The 23,842-nt window shown below is 42.8% G+C and overlaps 2 protein-coding genes, 1 long non-coding RNA gene and 1 pseudogene across 5 annotated transcripts in view; 2 read left to right on the top strand and 2 right to left on the bottom strand.

The window, feature by feature from the left end:
• Window positions 1-3,198, top strand: part of LOC111964994 (uncharacterized) — a 24,328-nt gene extending 21,130 nt beyond the window's left edge. For both annotated transcript variants that reach the window (XM_070443952.1, XM_023988909.1), the window contains exons 7-8: window positions 235-501; window positions 741-3,198. In XM_070443952.1, the coding sequence (XP_070300053.1) occupies window positions 235-501; window positions 741-2,558 (2,085 nt within the window). In that variant the 3' untranslated portion in view covers window positions 2,559-3,198. The remainder of the gene's footprint in view (window positions 1-234; window positions 502-740) is intronic.
• A 1,771-nt stretch (window positions 3,199-4,969) lies between these two features.
• On the top strand, window positions 4,970-20,797 carry LOC111965010 (uncharacterized). The gene is made up of 3 exons (XR_002877457.2): window positions 4,970-5,059; window positions 5,619-5,744; window positions 20,701-20,797. It is a non-coding gene; the product is annotated as an uncharacterized lncRNA (long non-coding RNA).
• On the bottom strand, window positions 11,388-13,039 carry LOC111965009 (ras-related and estrogen-regulated growth inhibitor-like protein; annotated as a pseudogene).
• On the bottom strand, window positions 13,781-23,631 carry LOC111964991 (transcription intermediary factor 1-alpha). Of its 2 annotated transcripts, none has more exons than XM_023988903.2 (15): window positions 23,390-23,631; window positions 23,094-23,283; window positions 21,811-21,926; window positions 21,547-21,682; window positions 21,053-21,173; window positions 20,684-20,800; window positions 18,408-18,522; window positions 18,136-18,282; window positions 17,163-17,274; window positions 15,384-16,870; window positions 15,048-15,247; window positions 14,813-14,915; window positions 14,604-14,672; window positions 14,301-14,435; window positions 13,781-14,156 (listed from the first exon to the last, which is right to left on the bottom strand). In XM_023988903.2, the coding sequence occupies exons 2-15, from the start codon at window positions 23,281-23,283 to the stop codon at window positions 13,878-13,880; spliced, it is 3,327 nt and encodes a 1,108-aa protein (XP_023844671.1). In that variant the 5' UTR covers window positions 23,390-23,631; the 3' UTR covers window positions 13,781-13,877. The 2 variants fall into 2 exon arrangements, with proteins under 2 accessions (XP_023844671.1, XP_023844672.1); XM_023988904.1 differs by having other exon boundaries at window positions 23,453-23,618.
• Between the last annotated feature and the right edge of the window lie 211 nt (window positions 23,632-23,842).

The following is a 23,842-nucleotide window of genomic DNA, read 5'->3' as shown; positions in this document are numbered from 1 at the left end:
GCTGAAATAAATCATTCTCTCTACTATTATTCTGACATTTCACATTCTTAAAATAAAGTGGTGATCCTAACTGACCTAAGACAGGGAATCTTTACTGGGATTAAATGTCAGGAATTGTGAAAAACTAAGTTTAAATGTATTTGGCTGAGGTGTATGTAAACTTCTGACTTCAACTGTAACTGCCATTATAAGTCTGTAAGTCTTCAGCTAAGTGCCTTATCATTGTATCATCAGATCGGCCTGAGCAGGCTGCTGGAGGTGGTGGGCTCTGTGCTCCAGAGGCTGCAGCTGCTCTATGTGTACCCGGTGTTGCGTCTAGAGGCCGTGAGGAGGCTGACCCTGGACCAGTTGAAGGCCCAGGTACGAGTCCTGGCTGAACTGGGGCCCGTCAAGCAGCTGCTGGGACTGCCTGCTCAGGTGCAGCTTGTGTTGGCCGACCTGCAGGAGCTGGGCAAGATCCTACTGCAGCTGCTGGTCAACAGCACCCCTCTCTACAACATGGTGAGCATTCTAAATTATAGTTGCACCCTTCCTTACTAGGTTACTTAACCTTCCTCTTTGTATCATCTCCCCTCGTCTAATCTCTCCTTTATTTGCCCTTATATGTCTCTCTGTATGTATATTCCCCACAGTCTTAATCCCCTGTGTACCCCCACCTTTTATCTCGGTCGCTTTCTCTCTCTGTCTCTCTCTCTCTCTGTCTGTCTCTCTTTCTCTCTCTATCTCTGTCTCTGTCTCAGCTCCAGCAGCCAAGTGATCAGGATGTGGAGGACTTCCTCAACCAGCAGGAATCCATGTCCTCTGACACCACTCRCCGCAGTTCTGCCARTAGCCTCTTTCTCAAGGCCATGGACGGCCGCCCACACAAACGCAAGAGCTCGTATACCCTCTCCCAAACGGGCTCAACCAGTGCCCCCAGTCCAGCCTCAGCCAAATCGCCCAACGGCAGCTGTGGCAGCCAGAAGCAGGATGACCAGACTCTCTCTCTGGAGCTCAAGAACCTGGATCTCCCTTCCACCATCGCTGTGTGTTGTCGCTCTTCAGTACGCAGGGGCTCATCCAGCGGCATCAATCCCCCAGACCCCAGCCCAGCTCCCGACCCAGCCCCGGGTAACCCAGCCAACAACGATGACCAGCCTCTCTCTCGCCAGGGCAGCCAGAAGCCTGATGACCAGCCTCTTTCTCGCCAGGGCAGCCAGAAGCCTGACGACCAGCCTCTCTCTCTGGAGCTAGACCCCCTGGAGCTCCCTTCTACAAGCACCGTGCTTCGCCCCTCCTCGGCTGCCGAAGTCCTCCTTGGCTCCATCCTCCAGTACCTGAGCTCTGAGCCACCCTCAGATGAGACCATTATACCCGAGGTGGAGACCACCGAGAACCACACAGAAGCCAGAGATGAAAGCTCACCAAGACGCAAGAGCCTGTCTGCTCGCTCCGGCTGGAGCTCGTCCAGTGCTGTTGCACCCGAGGTGGAGACCACTGAGGACCTGAGCCCTGAGAAAGTCTCAGATGAGGCCATGGCACTCGAGGTGGAGAGCACTGAGTACTACTCAGATGCCAGAGACGTGAGCCCATCCAGACGCAACAGCCTGTCTCCCCGCTCCCACAGAAGGTCATCAAGTGCTGGTAACCCGGATGACCAACCTCTCTCTCACCGGGGCAGCCAGAAGCCAGACAACCAGCCTCTTTCTCTGGAGCTGGACCCCCTAGAGCTTCATTCTACCAGCACTGTGCGTCACCCCTCCTCGGCCGAGGTCCTTCCAGGTTCCATCCTCCAGTACATTAGCTCTGAGCCACACTCAGACGAGCCTGTTGTACCCGAGGTGGAGACCACCAAGAACCACACAGAAGCCAGAGACGAGAGCCCACCCAGAAGCAAGAGCCTGTCTGTTCACTCCCGCAGAAGCTCATCAAGTGCTGGCAACCCATCAAACGTCCGCCAGGGCAGCCAGATGTGGAATGACGAGCCTCTCTCTGTGGAGTTCGACATCCTGGAGGTCTCTTCTACCAGTGCTTTGCGCCGCCGATCCTTGGCTGCCGAGGTCCTCCTTGGCCCCATCCTCCAGTACCTGAGCTCTGAACCATCCTCAGACAAGACCGTTATACCCGAGGTGGAGACCGCAGACAAGAACGCACACGCAAAAGACGAGAGCCCACCCAGACACCAGAGCCTGTCTCCCCGCTCCCGCAGGAGCTCGTCCAGTGCTGTTGTGCCCGAGGTGGAGACCACTGAGTACTACTTTGACGAAGGAAACGGCAGCCCACTCAGACGCAAGAGCCTGTCAATCCGCTCCCGCAGGAGCTCATCCAGTGGAGGCAACACCCCAGCCCCCGGGCTAGCCCCGGACAACTCACACAATGACCGCCAGGGCAGCCAGATGCAGGACAGTCTGGAGGAGTTGGACACCCTGGCCCTCCCTTCAATCAGCGCCGTGCGTCGCCGCTCCTGGGCTGTCGAGGTCCTCCTAGACCCCATCCTGCAGTACCTGAACCCTGGGCACTCAGAAAAGGCCGATATAGAAGAGGCCGAAATACCCGTGGTGGAGGCCACAGAGCATTAAGAAGTCACCAGTGTCCTAGAAAATGGCCCCCTTTTGCAGGCCCAGGTGTAAGACTTATTAGTTGATTTTAGTTTGTGGGTACACATAGGGGGGCCATATTTCAGCAGACATAATCTGTGATAGGTCCATTGGAATACAAAATGTGTCAATGTATGTCACTGAAAGATTCAGGCGCTCTACTTCATGTACAGATGCCAACCTACATTTGTTTTGGTTTCCTAACTGAGCATCATGTGACATTATACACCTTGTACCCCATTATATATTAGACCTAACTATTCTTCAATGATGTGCTAACCTGATGTCGCATTCTGTTTTCTGTTACACTAAGTAGGCGTGAGAAACATAGCTTGTCATGATTAAAGGTAGAATATGGATGGATTGGCCTAAAGATGGAAGCATGTTGAATGTGTTGATTGAGGAATGAGCATCGAATAGACAGTAGAAAATGTGTATGTCTTTATTACAATGTCATAACATTTAATATTTCATAACATATAATACATGACACGTTTAGATTGTCCTACAGTATGCATCAACATAATATTGGTTGTATTCAAGAAATAAATACATTTTTTATTGCTGCGGTGAAATATTTTGAGGTTATGAAGAGTGAAATAAAGTGTCATTTCCCCATCTACAGTACAGTATTCAGTTCATACATGTACTTTCCCAGATTAACCCATTCCGTTTTCATGCATTGCATAAAGGTGAACATTACAACATATAACTTTTCCCCCAGATTTATTACACAGAAATTAAATAGTTTAATCCACATTAGAGAGAATACAGTAGACGGCACGCGTCAAACGTTTGATTTATGACCCTATGTCCGGATGACGTGTGCATGCCCATATTTGGGCATCCGGTCAGGACATCCTGGCGGGAAGTTGTGTGTGTGTGTGTGTGTGTCTCTGCAGGGGTGTTTGAAACAATGTTTTTTTTTTAATCTAAACAATTCAACAATAGGAGGGCATATACATATCGCGTATTAATTAATGCTGTGGGATAAATCAGGTGTTTCTTGGTGGTCTTAAACAAATCTACTGTGAAACAAAAGTGTACACTTGACTTTTAAAAAAAGACCACAGTAACATGTCAGATATAGTAGAGATGCTACAAAATCTGCTAGTTTGTATGTATTATCCAAAGCCTGTCTGGATGTGAACTACATTGTGCCTGGAAAACTTACGGAGCTGGGGCTTGTGTGGGATATCCTACGAGCAAGAGAGCCTGTCTTGACGACGGGGTGGAATTGGAAACGGCAGGATGTCAAAACCTATAACCAGGCCCTTTATCTGTAAGAAAGGAATAGTAAAATTGTTTAATTAATTACAACATGTTTTAAAAGGTCTGTACTAAATATTTTGAATTAAATAAATGGTTTTAAATTTGTATCTCACCCTTTAACGAACGGGAATCGATTGTTTTCTCTCTCGCGGAGAAAGGCTTTTCTGGGAAAATGGGTCTGTGCGTTTCAAAACAATGTATTATTTTATACGAATACAGTCTTTCCTACAACAGCATGTTATAAACATAAATATTTAAAAGGTTTTTAAAGTGCAGGACTGTGTGTGGTAATGATGTACAACTATAGTACAACAATGTTTATACATAACACATTTGTGCATGTTTAAATATTGCGCAGTAATAATTATAACATGTTTTAAAAAGGTTTGTACTAAAGATTTAGAATTAAATAAAGGAATTTAAAACAGTATCTCACCTTTAATGAAAGGAATATGTATTTTCGCTCTATCACCAAGCATGTCCCTGAGAAAAAAGGCTTTCTGGAAAGACGTGTGCGTGTATGTGTGTGTTTCAAAAACAAAGAGGGGTGGGGGGTGTGTCTCTGCATGGGGCATTTGAAACCAAGGTTTGCACTATCATGCAAACTGTATGTACAGATATCTGTCTACCCCCATCAAGAAGTGTGTGGGCGTCTCTTCAATTGCTCTTGAAACAATAACGGCACTTTCGATTCATTACCACACAAGCCTTTCAAATCCGTATTTATTTCACCCCAGAAGATGTGTGGGGCGCAAAAGTCAAACAGCCCAGACAGAATACATTATGTCGAGACAGCCCCTAGGGTTTAAAACAATGTTATACCGGTGACATATGCATACTGGGTTCCTCAAAAAAAAACTAAAAACAGGTGTTATATCCCAGACGTTGTAGGAAATCAAAAGGCAATGCAGCCAGCATAGAATATGTCTAGACATCCCCTCCTGTTGTTTTAAATCATTGTTTTGTTCTCTAAACATTCTGGGGTACTACAGGTCCATTTTTGCATACAGGACGGCGCCCCATAAAAACACCACCACTCTGTAAATTTACCCCACATGACGTGTTAGGGACACGACTTCGGAGGAGCAGATGAAACAGATGCTATTCTAGGGTTTTGTACTAACGGCCTAACTCCAAACACCAGCCATCAGCCCAGAACAGCTAAAAGATAATCGGTGGATCCTTCCTTTCTCATGGAACTTTTTTTGAAGGTGAGTTGAATATTCAATGGGATGTTTGTATATAGATATATATTATTTAAGAATGATAGGTATTAATTCTTGGCATTTACATGTATGTTTTCTAAAAATGAAGGCTATTTATCCATTGAACCATTGTTTTTATTCATACTGTTTGTAAACAATAGCTTCGGCCCTCTTAGGGTCTATTTGACCCGCTTATTATATCAAACCTCTCAGACTAGAAAGTATGATTAGAAAGTATGGTTAGGAAGTATGATTAGAAACCATGGCCAACTATGTTCAAACTGTGATTAGAAACGATAATTAGATAAACTATGATAATAAACTATGAAGTGTGTGAATGAATGGCTGTGTGTGTGAATGATGATCTATTATTTAAGTGTATAATATTACTCTCTCAATGTATACCAAAGTAACAAATATTTAACAACGTTTAAACATTCGGTATTGCAACATTTATGAAAGACAATGACATACAATTTTAGACAATTATCAATATAATGTGCCTCATAGAGTGCAGCTGTGCTAACTTTAGGTGATATATTCTCTCTCTTGCTCTCTCTCTCAGGCTATGAAAAAAACAAAAGACAGGACATTGACTCCCGAGTGTTGAACTTATGCCCACTCTACAGCCACCCTGGTTATTATATGACCCTGAGGGTCATCTACGAACGTTGGAACATCTTGAAAAACAGTAAGGGGCACATGTACTCTTAAATGTCCACTCAGAGCATGGTACCTCTATAATTTTGTTCCTAGGTTTATGACTTCTAGGGAGTGTTTCCAAGAGGCTGTGCTGAGGCATATGCATTGATAGGTCTTAGATTTTATAGACAGGGTATCTGTAAAACACATTGTGACAACTATTGAAGATGCAAAAAGGGGTTTTAAGAAATACATTTGTTTGAAATGGACAGACAACATGATAAGGACAACTCCGAGATAGAACCAATATTCAGTCAAGATATTCTAAAACTGGAGGACAACGATTTTCACGATATATCTCTATGTCAATTGTATGTATTTTTTATGATAAAATATATATATTTCGATTTTTTTGTATATATTTTCAATAATTATAGTTGAATATTATTGTAGAAAATCCCAAGGATATTGGTGGAAACGTCCTTTAATTCGAGGCCTCATTTTCAGCAGTGCCGGGGGATGCCTTAATTAGGTCGGGTGGTAATGTACAACAGATCTCATCCCATCAAATGAGGAAATAGCCATAACCCGATCTCGCTGCTTTCTCTTCCTTAACTCCATCTAATCCAGAAGTTCTATGCGTCCAGGAATCCATGGAAGTCCACCGAAGCGGTTACCTTTCATAGGAACTTTCCGTTGCGATCGGGAGAGTGGGCCATCAGTTATTGGTTTATAGTTATTACCGCGGCGAGCGGCTTGGAGCGCACGCTTCAAATCTAACGTGTAATGTGATTTGGTCAATGATCAAGACTCTACGGATTATCACAGGCTAATTATGCCAAAGTTATATGGTTAATATGTCATGAAATTACATGTACACATGAAAACACTTGAAAGGGTGAAATATAAATGACTCAAGGATGATACCTATTGACTTCTTAATGAACCGGCATGTGGAATTCCCTAAGTATGTTAATAATGATTGTTAGGATTTGATCTTTGTGATTATGAATTTGCTTGGATACCGGTTTTGAATTTGATTGTGATACCTGTTATTCTGTTTCCTATGTTATGCAGCACATACTACTCCGTAAATATACAATTTTTATGGTTAAAGCAATTCAGGCCACAGTCTTAACCATTCCTCGGGTACCTGTTCACCTTCACTGTCAGTCATACTACCTGTCCAGCTACCAGCACAGATTCCAATAATCTTTCAATTATTTAAAACGTCTATAGGATACTCAGCTGAGACCGGGAATAATTGATTTGGAGGCATCCAACATTAACGGTTATAACTATTGAAGATGCAAAAAAGGGGTTTTCAGAAATACATTTGGTTTGCAGATATGTATTATTATAAAAATAATATAACATTATTATCATAATCTTTATTATTATTATTATTATGTTACATGCGAGACATACCCAGAAATGTCAACGTAGACAACTTACAAGAATGTGTTCACAGTAGATTTGTTTAAGACCACCAAGAAACACCTGATTTATCCCACAGCATTAATTAATAAGCGATATGTATATCAAATCAAATCAAATCAAATTTTATTAGTCACATACACATGGTTAGCAGATGTTAATGCGAGTGTAGCGAAATGCTTGTGCTTCTATGTCACACCTGCAGTAATAACCAACAAGTAATCTACCTAACAATTCCACAACTACTACCTTATACACACACAAGTGTAAAGGGATAAAGAATATGTACATAAAGATATATGAATGAGTGGTGGTACAGAACGGCATAGGCAAGATGCAGTAGATGGTATAGAGTACGGTATATATATGAGATGAGTACTGTAGGGTATGTAAACATAAAGTGGCATAGTTTAAAGTGGCTAGTGGTACATGTATTACATAAAGATGGCAAGATGCAGTAGTGATATAGAGTACAGTATATACATATGAGTGGGTAATGTAGGGTATGTAAACATTATATTAAGTGGCATTGTTTAAAGTGGCTAGTGGTACATTTTTTTACATAATTTCCATCAATTCCCATTTTTAAAGTGGCTGGAGTTGAGTCAGTATGTTGCAGCGGCCGCTAAATGTTAGTGGTGGCTGTTAAAACAGTCTGATGGCCTTGAGATAGAAGCTGTTTTTCAGTCTCTCGGTCCCCTGCTTTGATGCACCTGTACTGACCTCCTTCTGGATGATAGCGGGGTGAACAGGCAGTGGTCTGGGTGGTTGTTGTCCTTGATGATCTTTATGCCTTCCTGTGACATCGGTGGTGTAGGTGTCCTGGAGGGCAGGTAGTTTGCCCCGGTGGTGCGTTCTGCAGACCTCACTACCCTCTGGAGAGCCTTACGGTTGTGGGCGGAGCAGTTGCCGTACCAGGCGGTGATACAGCCGACAGGATGCTCTCGATTGTGCATCTGTAGAAGTTTGTGAGTGCTTTTTGGTGACAAGCCGAATTTCTTCGCCTCCTGAGGTTGAAGAGGCGCTGCTGGCGCCTTCTTCACGCCGCTGTCTGTGTGGGTGACCAATTCAGTTTGTCCGTGATGTGTACACGAGGAACTTAAAACTTTCCACATTCTCCACTACTGACCCGTCGATGTGGATAGGGGGGTGCTCCTCTGCTGTTTCCTGAAGTCCACAATCATCTCCTTTGTTTTGTTGACGTTGAGTGTGAGGTTTTTTCCTGACACCACACTCCGAGGGCCTCACTCCCTGTAGGCCGTCTCGTCGTTGTTGGTAATCAACGCCTACACTGTAGTGTCATCCGCAAACTTGATGATTGAGTTGGAGGCGTGCATGGCCACGCAGTCGTGGTGAACAGGGAGTACAGGAGAGGGCTCAGAACGCACCCTTGTGGGGCCCAGTGTGGGATCAGCGGGGTGGAGATGTTGTTACCTACCCTCACCACCTGGGGGGCGGCCCGTCAGGAAGTCCAGACCCAGTTGCACAGGGCGGGGTCGAGACCCAGGTCTCGAGCTTGATGACGAGTTTGGAGGTACTATGGTGTTAAATGCTGAGCTGTAATCAATGAACAGCATTCTCACATGGTATTCCTCTTGTCCAGATGGGTTAGGCGCAGTCGTGGCAGTGTGGTTTGCGATTGCGTCGTCTGTGGACCTATTGGTCGGTAAGCAAATGGGAGTGGGTCTAGGGTGTCCGGTAGGGTGGAGGTGATATGGTCCTTGACTAGTCTCTCAAAGCACTTCATGATGACGGAAGTGAGTGCTACGGGGCGGTAGTCGTTTAGCTCAGTTACCTTAGCTTTCTTGGGAACAGGAAACATGGTGGCCCTCTTGAAGCATGTGGGAACAGCAGACTGGGATAAGGATTGATTGAATATGTCCGTAAACACACCAGCCAGCTGGTCTGCGCATGCTCTGAGGACGCGGCTGGGAATGCCGTCTGGGCCTGCAGCCTTGCGAGGGTTAACACGTTAAATTTTTACTCACCTCGGTGCAGTGAAGGAGAGCCCGCAGGTTTTGGTAGGGGGCCGTGTCAGTGGCACTGTATTGTCCTCAAGCGGGCAAAAAAGTTGTTTAGCCTGTCTGGGAGCAAGACATCCTGGCCCGCGACGGGGCTGGTTTCTTTTGTAATCCGTGATTGACTGTAGACCCTGCCACATACCTCTTGTGTTCTGAGCTGTTGAATTGCGACTCGATTTTGTCTCTGTACTGGGACTTAGCCTGTTTGATTGCCTTGCGGAAGAATAGCTACACTGTTTGTATTCGGTCATGCTTCCGGTCACCTTGCCCTGGTTAAAAGCAGTGGTTCGCGCTTTCAGTTTCAACGTGAATGCTGCCGTCAATCCACGGTTTCTGGTTTGGGAATGTTTTAATCGTTGCCTGTGGGTACGACATCGTCAATGCACTTCCTAATGAACTCGCTCACCGAATCAGCATATTCGTCAATATTGTTGTTGGACGCAATGCGGAACATATTCCAATCGCGGGATCGAAGCAGTCTTGAAGCGTGGAATCAGATTGGTCGGACCAGCGTTGAACAGACCTGAGCGCGGGAGCTTGTTGTTTTAGTTTCTGTTGTAGCTGGAATCCAAAATGGAGTCGTGGTCAGCTTTTCGAAAGGGGGGCGGGGGAGGGCCTTATATGCGTCGCGGAAATTAGTATAACAATGATCTAGGGTTTTTCCAGCCCTGGTAGCACAATCGATATGCTGATAGAATTTAGGGAGTTTTGTTTTTAGATTAGCCTTGTTAAAATCCCCAGCTACGATGGAATGCAGCCTCAGGGTGTGTGGTTTCCAGTTTACAAAGAGTCAGATAAAGTTCGTTCAGGGCCATCGATGTGTCTGCTTGGGGGAGAATATATACGGCCTGTGATTATGACCGAAGAGAATTCCCTTGGTAGATAATGCGGTCGACATTTGATTGTGAGGAGTTCTAGATCAGTGAACAGAATCTTGAGTTCCTGTGTGTTGTTTTGAATCACACCACGTCTCGTTAATCATAAGGCATACCCCCCGCCCTCTTCTTACCAGAAAGATGTTTGTTTCTGTCGGCGGATGCATGAAGAAACCAGCTGGCTGCACCGACTCCGTTAGCGTCTCTTGAGTTAGCCATGTTCCCGTGAAGCAGAGCACGTTGCAATCCTGATGTCTCTCTGGAATGCTACCCGTGCTCGGATTTCATCAACTTATTGTCAAGAGACAATAATGCCCTCCTATTGTTGAATTGTTTAGATAAAAAAAAAAACATTGTTTCAAACACCCCTGCAGAGACAGAGACACACCAACACACACACACACACAACCACAAACACACACACACACACACACACACCACACACACACACACACACACACACACATCACACCACCTCACACACCAGATAGATCAAATGCCTACACATACTTTAACATATACAGATGCACTATTTTTATTTTATTTATTTTACCTTTGTTTAACCAGGTAGGCAAGTTGAGAACAAGTTCTCATTTACAACTGCGACCTGGCCAAGAAAAAGCAAAGCAGTTCGAAACATACAACAACACAGAGTTAGTTACACATGGAGTAAAACAAACATACAGTCAATAATACATTACAAAAACAAGTCTATATACAATGTGAGCAAATGAGGTGAGATAAGGGAGGTAAAGGCAATAAAAAGGCCACGGTGGCGAAGTAAATATAATATAGCAATTAAAAACACTGGAATTGTAGATTTGCAGTAGGTGAATGTGCAAAGTAGAAATACTAGAATACTAGAAATACTATCTTGTTAAATAAACACCAACTAAAGAGTGACAGCTTCAAAGGAATAGATGCACTATATGCATAAATTAACACTCACTCTAAGGCATGAGAACAGGAACAGGATGTCCTGACATGATCCCCCTGTATTGGCACTCCCTAGAGCACGTGATAACTTCCCGCCAGGATGTCCTGACCGGATGCCCAAATATGGGCATGCATGCGTCATCCGGACATAGGGTCATAAATCAAACGTTTGACACGTGCCGTCTACTGTATTATCTCTCACATTAATATATTCATTTATTTATTTACAATTCTCAAACAAATAAGCATCAAGTCTGCTAGAACTTGTAACATAGTTACATTACTAATTTTAAAGTTGTTTGTTTTCAGATAAAGTATAATACTGAAATGTAATTGTTTGCTGTTTTGCATTGCTGATTATACACACATCAAGCCTTCAACATTTTACAAACTGAGTGTACATTGTCACTGAAAAGAAATTCCCTAACAATTGGCAATGGGTAAGACTTCCATCAGATCAACAGTAGTGTCAGATGTCAACTACTCCAGATTCCTGTTCATGCTTCACATTGAATACATATTGAGTGAAGGATGGAAGTGCACATGATTTCTCATACAGTTTATCTACAGTACTGTAAGCCTACTTTTCAACTTCAAAAAGTAGAATATATTATTGAATGACTGCTTCGATCTGCAATTCAATCTTTCGTGTAACTCTACAAGATAACCAATTTCTCCTTTCTGAAAACCGTCCCAATTAAGTTCCCTCTCAAAACCAGTTGAAGTTGTTAGAACGCACCTGCTGTTGCACTACAACCTGCCATAGACCATGTTTCTCAATTGCCAACGGTGTAGCTACCTACATGTTCTGACTAACCAAATCCCATTGCGCATAATGTAGCCTATCCTGTGGTAGATTACTCTGCACGTTTCTTCCCGAATACAGCTGACATGCTTCTCACTATACTTTTAATACCCGCAGCACCTTTCCGCAGAGCTCTCGACTCTTCGATAAGATCTATCAGTCCATGGAACACCAGCAAAACACCGTGGTATGTTTCAGCTGCGGATATCTAAAAAAATACGCAGTCTTCCGAGAGAGCAAGGAGTCGGCCCTCTTCACTTGAGACTGTCCGTCCGTGCTGCAAATCGCGTTTGTTTCCAGCAACAATGATGATGGGCGCTGTTGCAGACATCTTCCTACTGACGTGGCGGATGCGCTGCACATGTTGGCGCACTACCTCAAAACTGGAGCGGTCGCAGATGCTGTACATGTATACCAGTATCACGCCGTCTGCCCATTGAAGCTGTTTCTCACTTATCGACTCAGTGATTGCACTGTCCTAAAAACACATACAAACTTGACGTATGAGTTGTCAGTATGGTTCGATGACAAATTGGCAAATGCGTAATGATGAATAGCGACATTTGCGTAGTCCAAGAGTGTTTACCTGTGGGTAGAGCGAGTCCCATATGTTGAAGGATATTTCCCTCCCGTCAATTGTGTCAATATGACTGTAAATTGATTCTGACGGAGAAACATATGAATTAAATAAAAAACGTCATAATGTATTAAATGGTCAGCATTACGCACAATATGGCAAGCGTACCTATTTCACCGTACTCGCCTATAAATCTTCTGGTAATAAATCGGACGGTGAGCGCTGGAAAAGACAAAAAGTTGTGTACAGTTTAATCAACATGTATTTTAATGGCTTGTACAAACTTTGAGTGTACATCGTCACCGAAAATAAATTCCCCAACACTATGCAATTGGTAGACCTTCCGTCAGATCAACAGTATTGTCAGATGTCAGATACTTGAATGCCCTTTTGAGTGAAGGATGGCAGAGCATATAACTCGTTAACTGTTGACAACACCTCTCTCTGGGAACATTGCAAGGTGCATATTAAACACAAAGACAATAACATATTCTTACCTGATTTCCCGACTTTTTCAGCCACAAGTAATAAGATATTAGCTTCCACTTTTTGCTGAGTTCCCTCAATTGTCTTGCTGCAGTGGTGTGAGCTGGGTTTGACCTGGACAACCATTTGGACTGGATTATGCTTCAAAAAGCTATTTTCAATACCCTGTTTTTATATAGGGTACTGTACAGTGACTATAAATACATAGTTTGCAAGAGCTGGAGGATAGGTAGAGCCATTTATGAACCAATGAGAAGATAGCCTGTTTAATTAAGTGGGCTGGGTCACAACTCTGATTCATTTGATAAGGCTGACTGTATTGCCTTCGTGTGAGTTGATAATAGAGCTCATACAGTTAGTTATGTGATCATGATGGCTAGTTTTCTTGTGATAATTTAATTAACTGTTTCAGGTTGGTTAAAATCTCACATTCAACATTTTTCATTACTTTAATCAATTGGTAAATCCCCTCTACACAAAACTACTGAAAATATGAACATATCAGAGAAATGTGAACCACTAACCAAATCATTTTATAAACATTTTGATCATTTAAACTGCTTTAACTCTGGGAGGGCAAATGTGTGCATTGCACACACCATTGACAGTTAATATCACTGATTCCCCAGGGTGTCTACTAATTGATCAGTTAGGGGAAAATCATAAACAACCAGGAATGCAGCCCTGGAGGACAGTCAGAAGTTGTTCACCCCTGATCAATGTGCTTTTACTCAGGCGCCATCTGGTGGCGTTGTATCAGCATCGCCAAGAACACTGGTTGACTCTTTAGCTGCCTTATGCTCATGCAGTGCACCTTTCATCTAGGCCAACTTTAGCACGTTTGAAACACAGGCATACATAGAATATTTGATATACTAGCGTACAGTACAAAAGGCTACAGTATTGCATAGTTGTTACAAATGTGCAAAAACAAAGTCACACACACAATCCCTTTTGTATTTAATTTAATGAAACAAAGTACAATGTCAGTTGTATATAATTGACTAACATAGCATCTCTGAGACTCCACTTCAATGGCCATTATTCAGTCTGCATCTTTTTTCATTTTTTTCACATTAGTTTCATTTTCATCTGTTTCAACTCTGACCTGGGAGTGATGTTTCTTAGCTTTTGGCACTTTGGTCATATTCAGCAACTCCCTCATCCTCTTCAGAGACTCTGCAGCTGTTGGTTCCTCAGGTTCCCCCGTCTCAGTCCAGTTGCTGTTAGGGTGGCTGAGGAGGGAGGGGTGGAGAGCTGTCCCAAACACTCCCCCTAACTTCCTCTGAAAGCTGCCCCGTAGCGTGACAACCAATTCCTGGTCCTTTGAGATTATAAAAAATGCACATTCAATATAATTTGTCTGGTATTTTTGTCTGTAAATTCTCAGGTAATTTGGTAAGTTTAGAAAATGCTTCCAGTAATGACATTTTTACTATATAAATTACATTTGAAAATATGTGGCAACCTTTGAGTTCATCAACATGGTGTCGAAAAGGACCCAGACGTCAGAGACAAATTCGGAGGGGGTACGGTAAGGGGGTGATCGATGTTGTAGCAGCCTTCCATGTATGGAGTCAAGACATATTGAATCTGAGGGGGGCTGAAGAGAAAAGTATGAGAGCTCTCATTAGAAATGTGCTAAATAATAGCAACAGATAAGATTATTTACAAATATCACTAATGCCATTGAGTTACAATATGCCATTTTGGTCAGGACAGAATAATCATAAAAAAAGAACATGTTTTTAATATATATTTTCATACACACCTCAGCCATGCTGCAAAGAATGTTTCTGTCATTCTCACACCTTAGAAAGAGTAGGAGATGCTCACATTTCTGTTAGCAAAGAAAATAACAAGATCTGGTTAATGCCAGCATTGAATCTAAGAAGTTACAGGTCCAAAAGTTCAATTTAAAAATGCTATCCAACACAGCAGGAGGATCCAAATTCAGATCCACAACAGGGTGAATCTTACCCTCTGGTCTGCTAGGCTGAGGCACATAGTCCTGTGCCTGTCATCACTGTAGGGGTCTGTGGTGTCGGCCAGGTCCTGACAAAGTGAACACTTCCACTCCTCCCTACCAAAGAGGGAAACAGACAGCACACAGCTTTAACACAAGGAACTCAGACTAGCATATTCCCTCCATATCAACTCCACCAAACTGGAACTTCACACAGAAACTACTACTGTAAGTCTTTAGGGAGATTACCAGAAGGAAGGACCAATGGGTGGGATATGACAATCTTGGTGGTAGCCCCTCCCACACTCCACACAGAATAGCGAACCGCCAACAGTGTGGCAGGCCGCACAGGTCACATACTGGAGCAGTGGGGGACTCTCTGGGGAAGACAGGGCCTTAGTCCAGAGGAGGTTGTCTGACTCTGGTGGTGTGATGTCATCGCCATGGGACTGCAACAACAGCAGAGGGGATAGATCATCATCACGATCTTACTAAGCTAAAAAGAACAATGTAAAGTGCTTTATCACTAACCTTAACCCAGACTTTAAATCAGGAACAAAACATGTAGTGCAGCAACGTGCTTACCTGGTGGTCTTCTGCAATCTCTTGCAGAATAATCTCATCTTTGCTGGCCCCTTGGACGAGCAGGAACTGAGGAAGAGCGCTTCCAGGAGTGGGAGTGGAGATGGGTAGCCGAAACATCAAGACCCTGGGTTGCCAGTACCTTGAGTTGTTAACATTGGTCAAGCTCGGTGGCTCGGTGGTATTGGGTTGCCTGGTTGGCATTTCAGAGGCCACCACCAAACCTGTCCTGTTGGGGCTTGGAGAGGGGCCCTCCAGTAGCACTCTAATGCGTGTTGGTAGCTCAGTTCTCCAGTTATTCACATGCCGATGAAGTGACCTGATAGCCTTAGCGTCCTCATGTTCTTGGTCATAAGCTATCTTTTTATTGTTGTGGGGGGCAGTATGGGTCCTACCCACAGAATAGGGTTTACTGTTAGGGTCCATGTCAGTTTCTTCTTTGGGGTGGTGGGTGTGGGTTAAGACACTGTGAGAGAGATGATTAGAAGTCCTCTCAGTAGACAAAGTCCCTGTGAACGGCAGATCTGAAGAAGTACTGTCCGAGCAGGCAGCTGCCTTTCTATCACCCCAGGCTGACGGGACCTCCAACTCGATTGCACTGTCTGCCTCTGTGTCAGTCTCTAATTCAGTGACAGTAGAGGTAGGCTCGTTCTCCCTGGCCTGAGAGTTTGGGTCAGGGTCTGCCAGACCAGTAGGAGGCAGGCTTCTATCACAGGGGGAGTCTGCTAGGGCCTTAACCGGGAGGACAGGGATGGGGTTTACAGGGGGAGGCTGATGGAGGATCCACAGTAGGTGCGATTCTGGAAAGTTCCTATTCTGATGCTGAGCTACGGCTGCAGGAGAGGAGGAGCCAGAAGGTGGGAGGCAGATCTCTACAGGTGAGTACGAGTGGAACGTCCAGGACTTTCCATCCTTACCTCTCCGAGATCGTCCAGGTGCAGGTGGAGGAGTTGCCTTGAACATACCATAAAGTCTAGGTGTGGTTTCGATCAGTGATTGGGGAGATGGGGAATTTGGAGGCTGAACAGGGGATAGCTGGGCATGGTTTGTGGGGACCAACGCTGATTGGACATGAAGTGCAGGGACAAGTGATGGCTGGGCAGGGTTTGATGGAAGACAGAATGGTGGATTATGTATATTCAGGGAGGGGTGAGATGGTGCTAGTGTAGATGGGCAGGGCTGGGGTGTCACAGGATGGCTCAATGGAAGGTTTGAAGGGGTGTGGACAGGCAGGGAGCGATAAGGAGGAGGCTCACGGGAGGTGCGGGGCTGGGAAGTTGAGGGCTGACTGAGGGGGTTGGATGGGGCAGTGTAAGAGGGGCGTGGGGGCTGGAAGACAGGGTTATGAGGGGGTACAGAATGGATGGACATGTTAGGAGCACTGGAAGAAGTCTGGCCAGAGGGAGCATTGGGTCTTTCTTGGTTTTCCATGGGGTTGTCTTGACTAACATGTGATTGGGCAAAGGGAACAATATCGCCCAAAAGTTTACCTGGAAAAAAGGAAGAAAAATAATACAATTGTAGGAGCGATGATATAAAATGCGATGGTCACGACCAAACAGTCTCAAGCTTGCGTCCTGGGGTCCCATACCCATTGAAAAATTTCCTTGGGTCGATTTTGGCATGTTATTTTAACAACACTAAACTGGCCAATATTGGACTACCACATCGTTATGTGGTAATCAATGCGAAAACATTTTTTTCCTGATTTAATCTAAGGATTTTGTTAAGATCCAAGCCAGAAAAGCCTACATGAATATGAGATTGAGTATCTTGACTTACCAAAGGAAGCCATTTGTTTCTTGAAGTCATCAGTAATCACCAGCTGCAACTTAAGCATGGTCCCCGGGGGCTCAGTACTCTGAGTCAAGAGATGCTGTAACTGGGATCCAATCTGTGGAGTGAGAGGAGCATGTGTCCATAGGGTTGTGCATGTGTGTTGATGTGGTAATGTTTGTGACGCAGAATTTGGGTCAATTTGGAATTTAATTCAATTTCGAACAATACAATTGAATTTGCCACACCCCACAGAAAGCAACATTTGAATTGAATTTGAATTGAAGGAAGTAACATTTAATTCAAACCAATTGAACTAAGACATAAAACATGAAAGTATCATTCATTTGACAAATATTTTATCAAGAAGGATATGCCACTTATTGATGCAAATAATACACACATACCATTTCAAATATTAGTTTGATTATAACTCAAATATGTAATTTTCTTTGTCATGAGATGTTAGATTATTCCCTTCCATACTGCAGTGTTTGACCTAATGCATTCTGGGAAATGTATTCTGATATTTAAAACCATTAAGGGAATGATGAATTATTATAGAAAACCCACAACATGATCTTAGAATATTTCCAGACAACAGTAATCATTTTAAATGGTTTTAGGAAAATGAGTTTTTAAAATGAAAATGTTCAAACTTATGCTACATGGTATTGGTAACCATACATTATGTCAAAATAAAAATTTATATGGTGATTTGTTGGAAAAATAAGCCATTTTGAATTGTATTGAATTTGATAGAATTCAATTCTACTTCCTTTCATTCAAATTCTGCTTCATGTGGGGTGTGGCCAATCCAAGTTCAATTCAAAAATTTAAATTAAATAGAAATTCACAACTCAATTCAGAATGAAGTGTCTTTGGGGGAGATGGGGGATAAGGCACTTTCATATAAGCCAAAAGAAAAACAAAGAAATGTGTGAGCAGCTTTGTACAGGCAGAACAAGTGGGTTCCTACCTGCCCTTTGCAGGAGAGCAGGGCAAAGAAGTCCTCCACATTCAGGGCTTTCTCAGCAAAGTCAGCAACATACTCCTGCCTCTGCCCCAGTCTGTTTAGTGCACTCCGTCTCGTCTCGATCCCTGCCACCTCGGCATTACACATTGTCTGGATGGACATGAGCAAGCATTTTATCGACTCAAACTGAGTAAAATCACATACAAGCATGCACACACACACACACACCTTCTTTAGCTTTCATGCATTGTGTTAGTCTTGTATAGCGGAAATACCAGTATGTTGCTGTAGAGCGACATGGCTCTCGATTTCAAGAGTTGAACAGTAGCAAGAAGCATTCTCTTCAGGCTCTCCCTCAGCTTTGACTTGAGTTGTGTTATGTCTAGCAATCTGCAAGTGGGAGAGAACATGTGGGTCTTTCCATGAAATTAATGGCTTTTGCGTCCCTTTGATATATGCAGTACCAGTCAAACGTTGACACACATACTCATTCAAAGGTTTCTTTATTTGTACTATTTTATACATTGTAGAATAATAGTGAAGACATCAAAACTATGAAATAACACATATGGAATCATGTAGTAACCAAAAAAAGTGTTAAACAAATAAAAATATATTTGATATTTGAGATTCTCCAAAGTAGCCACCCTTTGCCTTGAGGACAGTGTCATGACGTGGCCCTTTCTGGGTGTAGATCGTGCCCCCCCACCCTCACACTCTCTCCTAAACCCAGGTTTTGTTATCTCAGGTCATAAATTCCTGGCCGAGACTCTCTCCCCCTGGTCATGCAGAAAGAGAGGGAGAGCACAAAGGACTTCACTTGGCCAAACTCCTAAATCCCCAAAATGGGAGAATTAAACAATATCTCTACTTTTGAGAATGTGGGAAGGGTCCGTGGACACTTAAGGGACAGTTATGACGAGTGTGTTTCATTTGGTGATCTCATGAAGGACAGCAACTGTATCTCTTAAAGTGTACATTTCCCAGCTGTCAGGTTTACATCTAAATATTGTGAAACGTATGTGATTAAACATGAAACTATTTGTGAAAAGATGAAATGTAATGTTAACCTAAATGAGAGTATGGATTTTCATATAGAGATTAACTAGTCAGTGGCCACGCCCACGTGAGCATAGACATTACGTCAGGCTCATGGACTGCCCTTTTCTACTGAAACGCATAAAACACACTCCTGATGAAATTCACACCAGACCATGCAAACCCCGGTGTAAGCAAAGGTTGCAAATGGTTGAATTTCTAAGACCAAAACATGCCGGGTGACGCTGGTGTGTGAAGTGGTTTAAACTACAACTCTACCAAAGGACAAGACTATACCACGTGGAGCATTGGCTACATGGCTGGAAATGGTTAAACTCTGAGACTATCGATCCCTACAGAATAAGAGCAAATCTTAGACACGAATTACAAGTCTGTAGCTAGAAATTACGTAAACCTAGGATGAGAATACAGACACCCGCCGAAGCATCTATTCTATAAGAACATTTCTGAATGGTACTCTGAAGTATCCATTCTAACCACCTTCAACCACGAAAGACTGACTTCAATGAAAGTTAACCAGAAACTCTGATGAACCCTACAGGACGATCAAGGATTCCAACAGAGAAGACAACAACGGCATAAGGGCGTAAATATGAATTGCAATTTATTTTGGAATGAGCGGTCGTTCATGTAAAGTATTAGCAATTTCTATGAGTGTAGTAATCCTCTATGAGTTTCCCGCTCTTGAACTGCACACCCCTTTCTTTTGTCTACCAAGCCGTCATATAGGGGCTTTTTCTTTGTATCATTGTTAACAACCCAATGTATAATATCTACTGTTTGTTTTCATGTATTTCTGTGACTTGATTAGTTAGTAAATAAATAATTATGCCAATTTGTATATCGCTTATTCATAATTTAAGCTATGGTTCGTGCAGATAACCAAGGATTTTAAGACGTTCAGATGAGACTGATAGAAGGTAACAATTAATAGTGATTAATAATTGACTGCTATTGATATAAAAGACCTTCAAACTTTAAGAGAGTGGATTTGGGAGATAACCGCTCTATATAAATGAATGCTTCCGTGGTGACCCAGGTTACTAATCTTTTAATTGTTGCATGGTTTAATTCAATCACGTAATCAATTAAACATTAGGTAATCGATCTGATAAAATAGCATGTCATATAATATAATCACAGTAAAGACACGACAACAGCTTTGCACACTCTTAGCATTTTCTGAACCAGCTTCAAGAGGTAGTCACCTGGAATGCATTTCAATTAAAAGGTGTGCCTTGTTAAAAAAGTTATTTTGTGGAATTTCTTTCCTTATTAATGCGTTTGAGCCAATCAGTTGTGTTGTGACAAGGTAGGGGTGGTATACAGAAGGTCTTTTACCAAATAGGGCGAACAAGTCCAAATGATGTCAAGAACAGATCAAATAAGCAAATCATTCAAGGCACACTTGAATTCATGAAATTAAGGCACACTTAACCAGCATGACTACCAATATTGTAATTTCATTCCAGTGTAATTGACTAGTTATTACCTGCCATCCATGTCCAGGAGACTCTGCTTCACTGCAACTCTCTGCTGCCTCACTCTCTGCACCAGGGACTGAAGCTGCTCTTTCTGGCTGACCATCGCCTCATGGAGGAACTGGAAACTGCATGGGAATGGAAGAGGAGACTCAGGAGAACAGGAGAAGAGACTTCTGCCCTGTTGAAATGCTTAAAGAATCCATCTTGTCCTCCTCTCTTCCTTGAAGTAATCACGTGACTTATTTTTTACCTATCGAATTGTGTTTTAGTGATTACTTCAAGGTAGGTAAGGATGCTTCTTCTACAGTATTTGAACTAGGCCCAACCTCACATTCCATGATACTGTGACTGTTTTTACAATATGCCAGGAAACTTACCTGTGGTTCCTGTGATCCATTAGTTGGCAGTCTCGACAGGTCAGCTGATCGCAGGTCAAACAGAAGAGCTTGATTGGCTCATGTTTGTGTGTGGGACAAAACACTGTGGGGGCGGAGACTCCTGCAGGGGAATACAAAAATATGATACATTCTAGTATATGAACATGCTATTTCAGTGTCCTGGTATTATCAACAAGTGTTTGATGGCTGTGTCTGACTCAGTCTGACCTCTAAGTCAATGTTTGGGAGGCCCAGGTCTTTTGTGTGCGTGTGTGTGCGCGTAGTGACCAGATAATAAAATATAACTTGAATATTACAAAGTGTTTGCATAAGATGGTATGATGTTTGTAAAAATCTTTAAGCAGATAAGATATGTCTGTGGATAATTTAATCAAAATCTACATGAGTAGAAGTCTCTGAAAAAAATAGCCATAATGCTCAAAAGCATGGTATTGAGGGTATATAATTCCAGATGATGATTTTCTAGGGCAGACCTGTTGGGGGTTGGAGCCGGATAGTGTGGTCCTTCGTCACCTTCACTCTCCTGTGTGCAGATACACACTCCGAACACAGCGCCTCTCCACACTCCACACACCAGCCACTCGCCACGAACCCCTCACAACAGGTACACTGCAGTCACAGACGTGATGATGGAATACACAGAATTTGTAAAGGCATTCACAGGCTATGGGAACAGCACTATCATTGACTGAGTTAATATTATTGAGTTATTCATATTAACCCCCAAAGTGTCTCACCTGGACATTACCAGTCCAGAGTTCGTTGGAAGAGCTCTTAATAAAGAGATTATCTTTGACTTCCAGAATATTAAATGGCAGGTCACAGGACGGACATGCTGGAGAGATAGAGAGATCTGGAGAGAGAGAGAGAAATAGACTATTGTTGTAATGTTGTAACGTTTCCCTTCTCAGTGTTTCCTGTCTAAAACACTGTGTGATTGTCTTGTGGGTTTCTCTGAATAGTCTTTGGCCTCTCCCCTAGATAATGATACTGTGACCTTGGAATTATAAGGTTCTATCTGCCAAAAGTCTAGTTATGAGATATTGAGCATTCTCATATGTGGATCTGGGCTGAGTAAAACGGTTCTATCTGGCACTGAATTATAAGATTAATTTAATTTCAAAAGAAAAGTAAAGCCATGTAATCGTTAAATAAAGAGTATCCCCTCCATCCTTCAAACCACATAAATACATTCATTCATGTTCACCATATATTTGTTAAAGCAATAGTTCACTAAAATGACAAATACACCATGGATAACTAGCAACATGGCTAAAGCTTAGCTCTGGATGAGTAAACTGGTATATTGTTCTGGTCTTTGATGCCCAGTGAAAGCAAACGACTTACTAGTTATCCATGCAATCTGGTAAGTTTGTATTTTCAGTGAAATACTCTTTCAATATCTATATAGAACAAGATAAAAAACAGGGATGCCTCGCCAATGGGCCTTTAAGGGATCATCCAAGGTACCTGTATTTACTTATTTTTGCCATAAAGAGCAGAAGTTGTGGCCAGGCATTATTCTACAAAAGTGGTGAAACAAATCGAAATAATTGAAAAAGAGCTTCAGAACCAATGATATGAATAATCAAGGACATGGAACTATTGGTTTTATCAAAATGTATAGTTTTAAGATATGGAGAGTCCCAGATGTCAGAACTGTTTTGTGATGTCTTCCCCTTTCATGACATCACTTTACATTATTTTTTATTGGAAACCCAGCATTGTGTGATTGCATTGCAAATATAACCTTATAAAACCAAAGCTGTTTGTGCAAATAAAACTTCCTATTTCTTATTTCTTTTCCCGTCGTAAATTGACTTTTTCCAATAACCTGAGGTCTCACGTGTGAAGACCATCTAAAGAGCTGTGAAGGACACCAACTAAAGTCAAGAACAACTCTAACTAGCTATGTGAATAACTCATTTTTGACCAAAATGTCAGATAGAACAGTCCTTATTCCAAGGGCTCGATACAGTAAATTCACCAAACCCATGTGTTCAACAAAAGTGCTTCATACCTTTCTGCAACCCTGGATTGTCTGGGGGCAGACATGCTTGACAAATAGAGTGCAAACAGGGAAGAAGTTGGGGATATCGCTCATGGTTTAAAGTTAACCCACAGAGGACACAATTTCCATAGGTTCCCGATTCTTTTACAACGTTCGGCCCAAACGGAAAGTCACCGCCGCTTTGCCCGCCATGGTACATCTGTGTGGAAGAGTTATTCCGGGATAAATAGCTTTTAATGAGAGAAAAACGAGACTTGCATTACTATTCATAATCATAATGTATGCATATCTAAGGCGAGACTTACCTCTATTGATGATTGTTCGCACGCAAATGAGAATAAAAACCGTTAAACTGTTTTTGTATTTACCTTGCGCAGGTTCTAAACCAGGGCAGGCTACTCCGGATATTCTTTCAGACTAAAAAAACATTGCAACGGAAGAAGTTTGAGCATAGTTTGGTCAAAGATAGTCCAGCTAGGCATAAACTGCTTCTCCCAAGCACGACGGTTGCATTAGGCGAGGTCCATGGCGACGTTGGCTAGCTAAACTCATGCGCAGAATCACGTAAACATTGGTTTTGCGCCGAACTGCGCATGTGCAGGCCGTCAAAGGCACTGCTTCCATATAAATTCGTTTTTGACGAAAATGTGACAGTTTGTCACTTTCACGAGGTTAGAGTTAGAAATTGTTCAACAACTTAAGAAATTGGCTCCAATTTAGGTGTGCCTTTAGAGAAAATGAACAACTAAGGAAGAATG

Source organism: Salvelinus sp. IW2-2015, linkage group LG6.1 (genome assembly GCF_002910315.2).
Source record: "Salvelinus sp. IW2-2015 linkage group LG6.1, ASM291031v2, whole genome shotgun sequence".
Classification (NCBI taxonomy): Eukaryota; Metazoa; Chordata; class Actinopteri; order Salmoniformes; family Salmonidae; genus Salvelinus; species Salvelinus sp. IW2-2015.
Note: the sequence above shows the minus strand (reverse complement) of the source record. Positions and strands in the feature narration are given on the sequence as shown.

What these genes read in the sequence shown, in the direction of transcription:
- LOC111964991 (XM_023988903.2), bottom strand. Translation starts at nt 23,283, where the DNA reads ATGTACCATGGCGGGCAAAGCGGCGGTGACTTTCCGTTTGGGCCGAAC. An exon ending in TCTGGACTGGTAATGTCCAG is followed by an intron (nt 21,683 to 21,810) that starts GTGAGACACTTT and finishes CTGTGACTGCAG; the next exon opens with TGTACCTGTTGTGAGGGGTT. An exon ending in CGCTCTACAGCAACATACTG is followed by an intron (nt 18,283 to 18,407) that starts GTATTTCCGCTA and finishes ATGTCCATCCAG; the next exon opens with ACAATGTGTAATGCCGAGGT.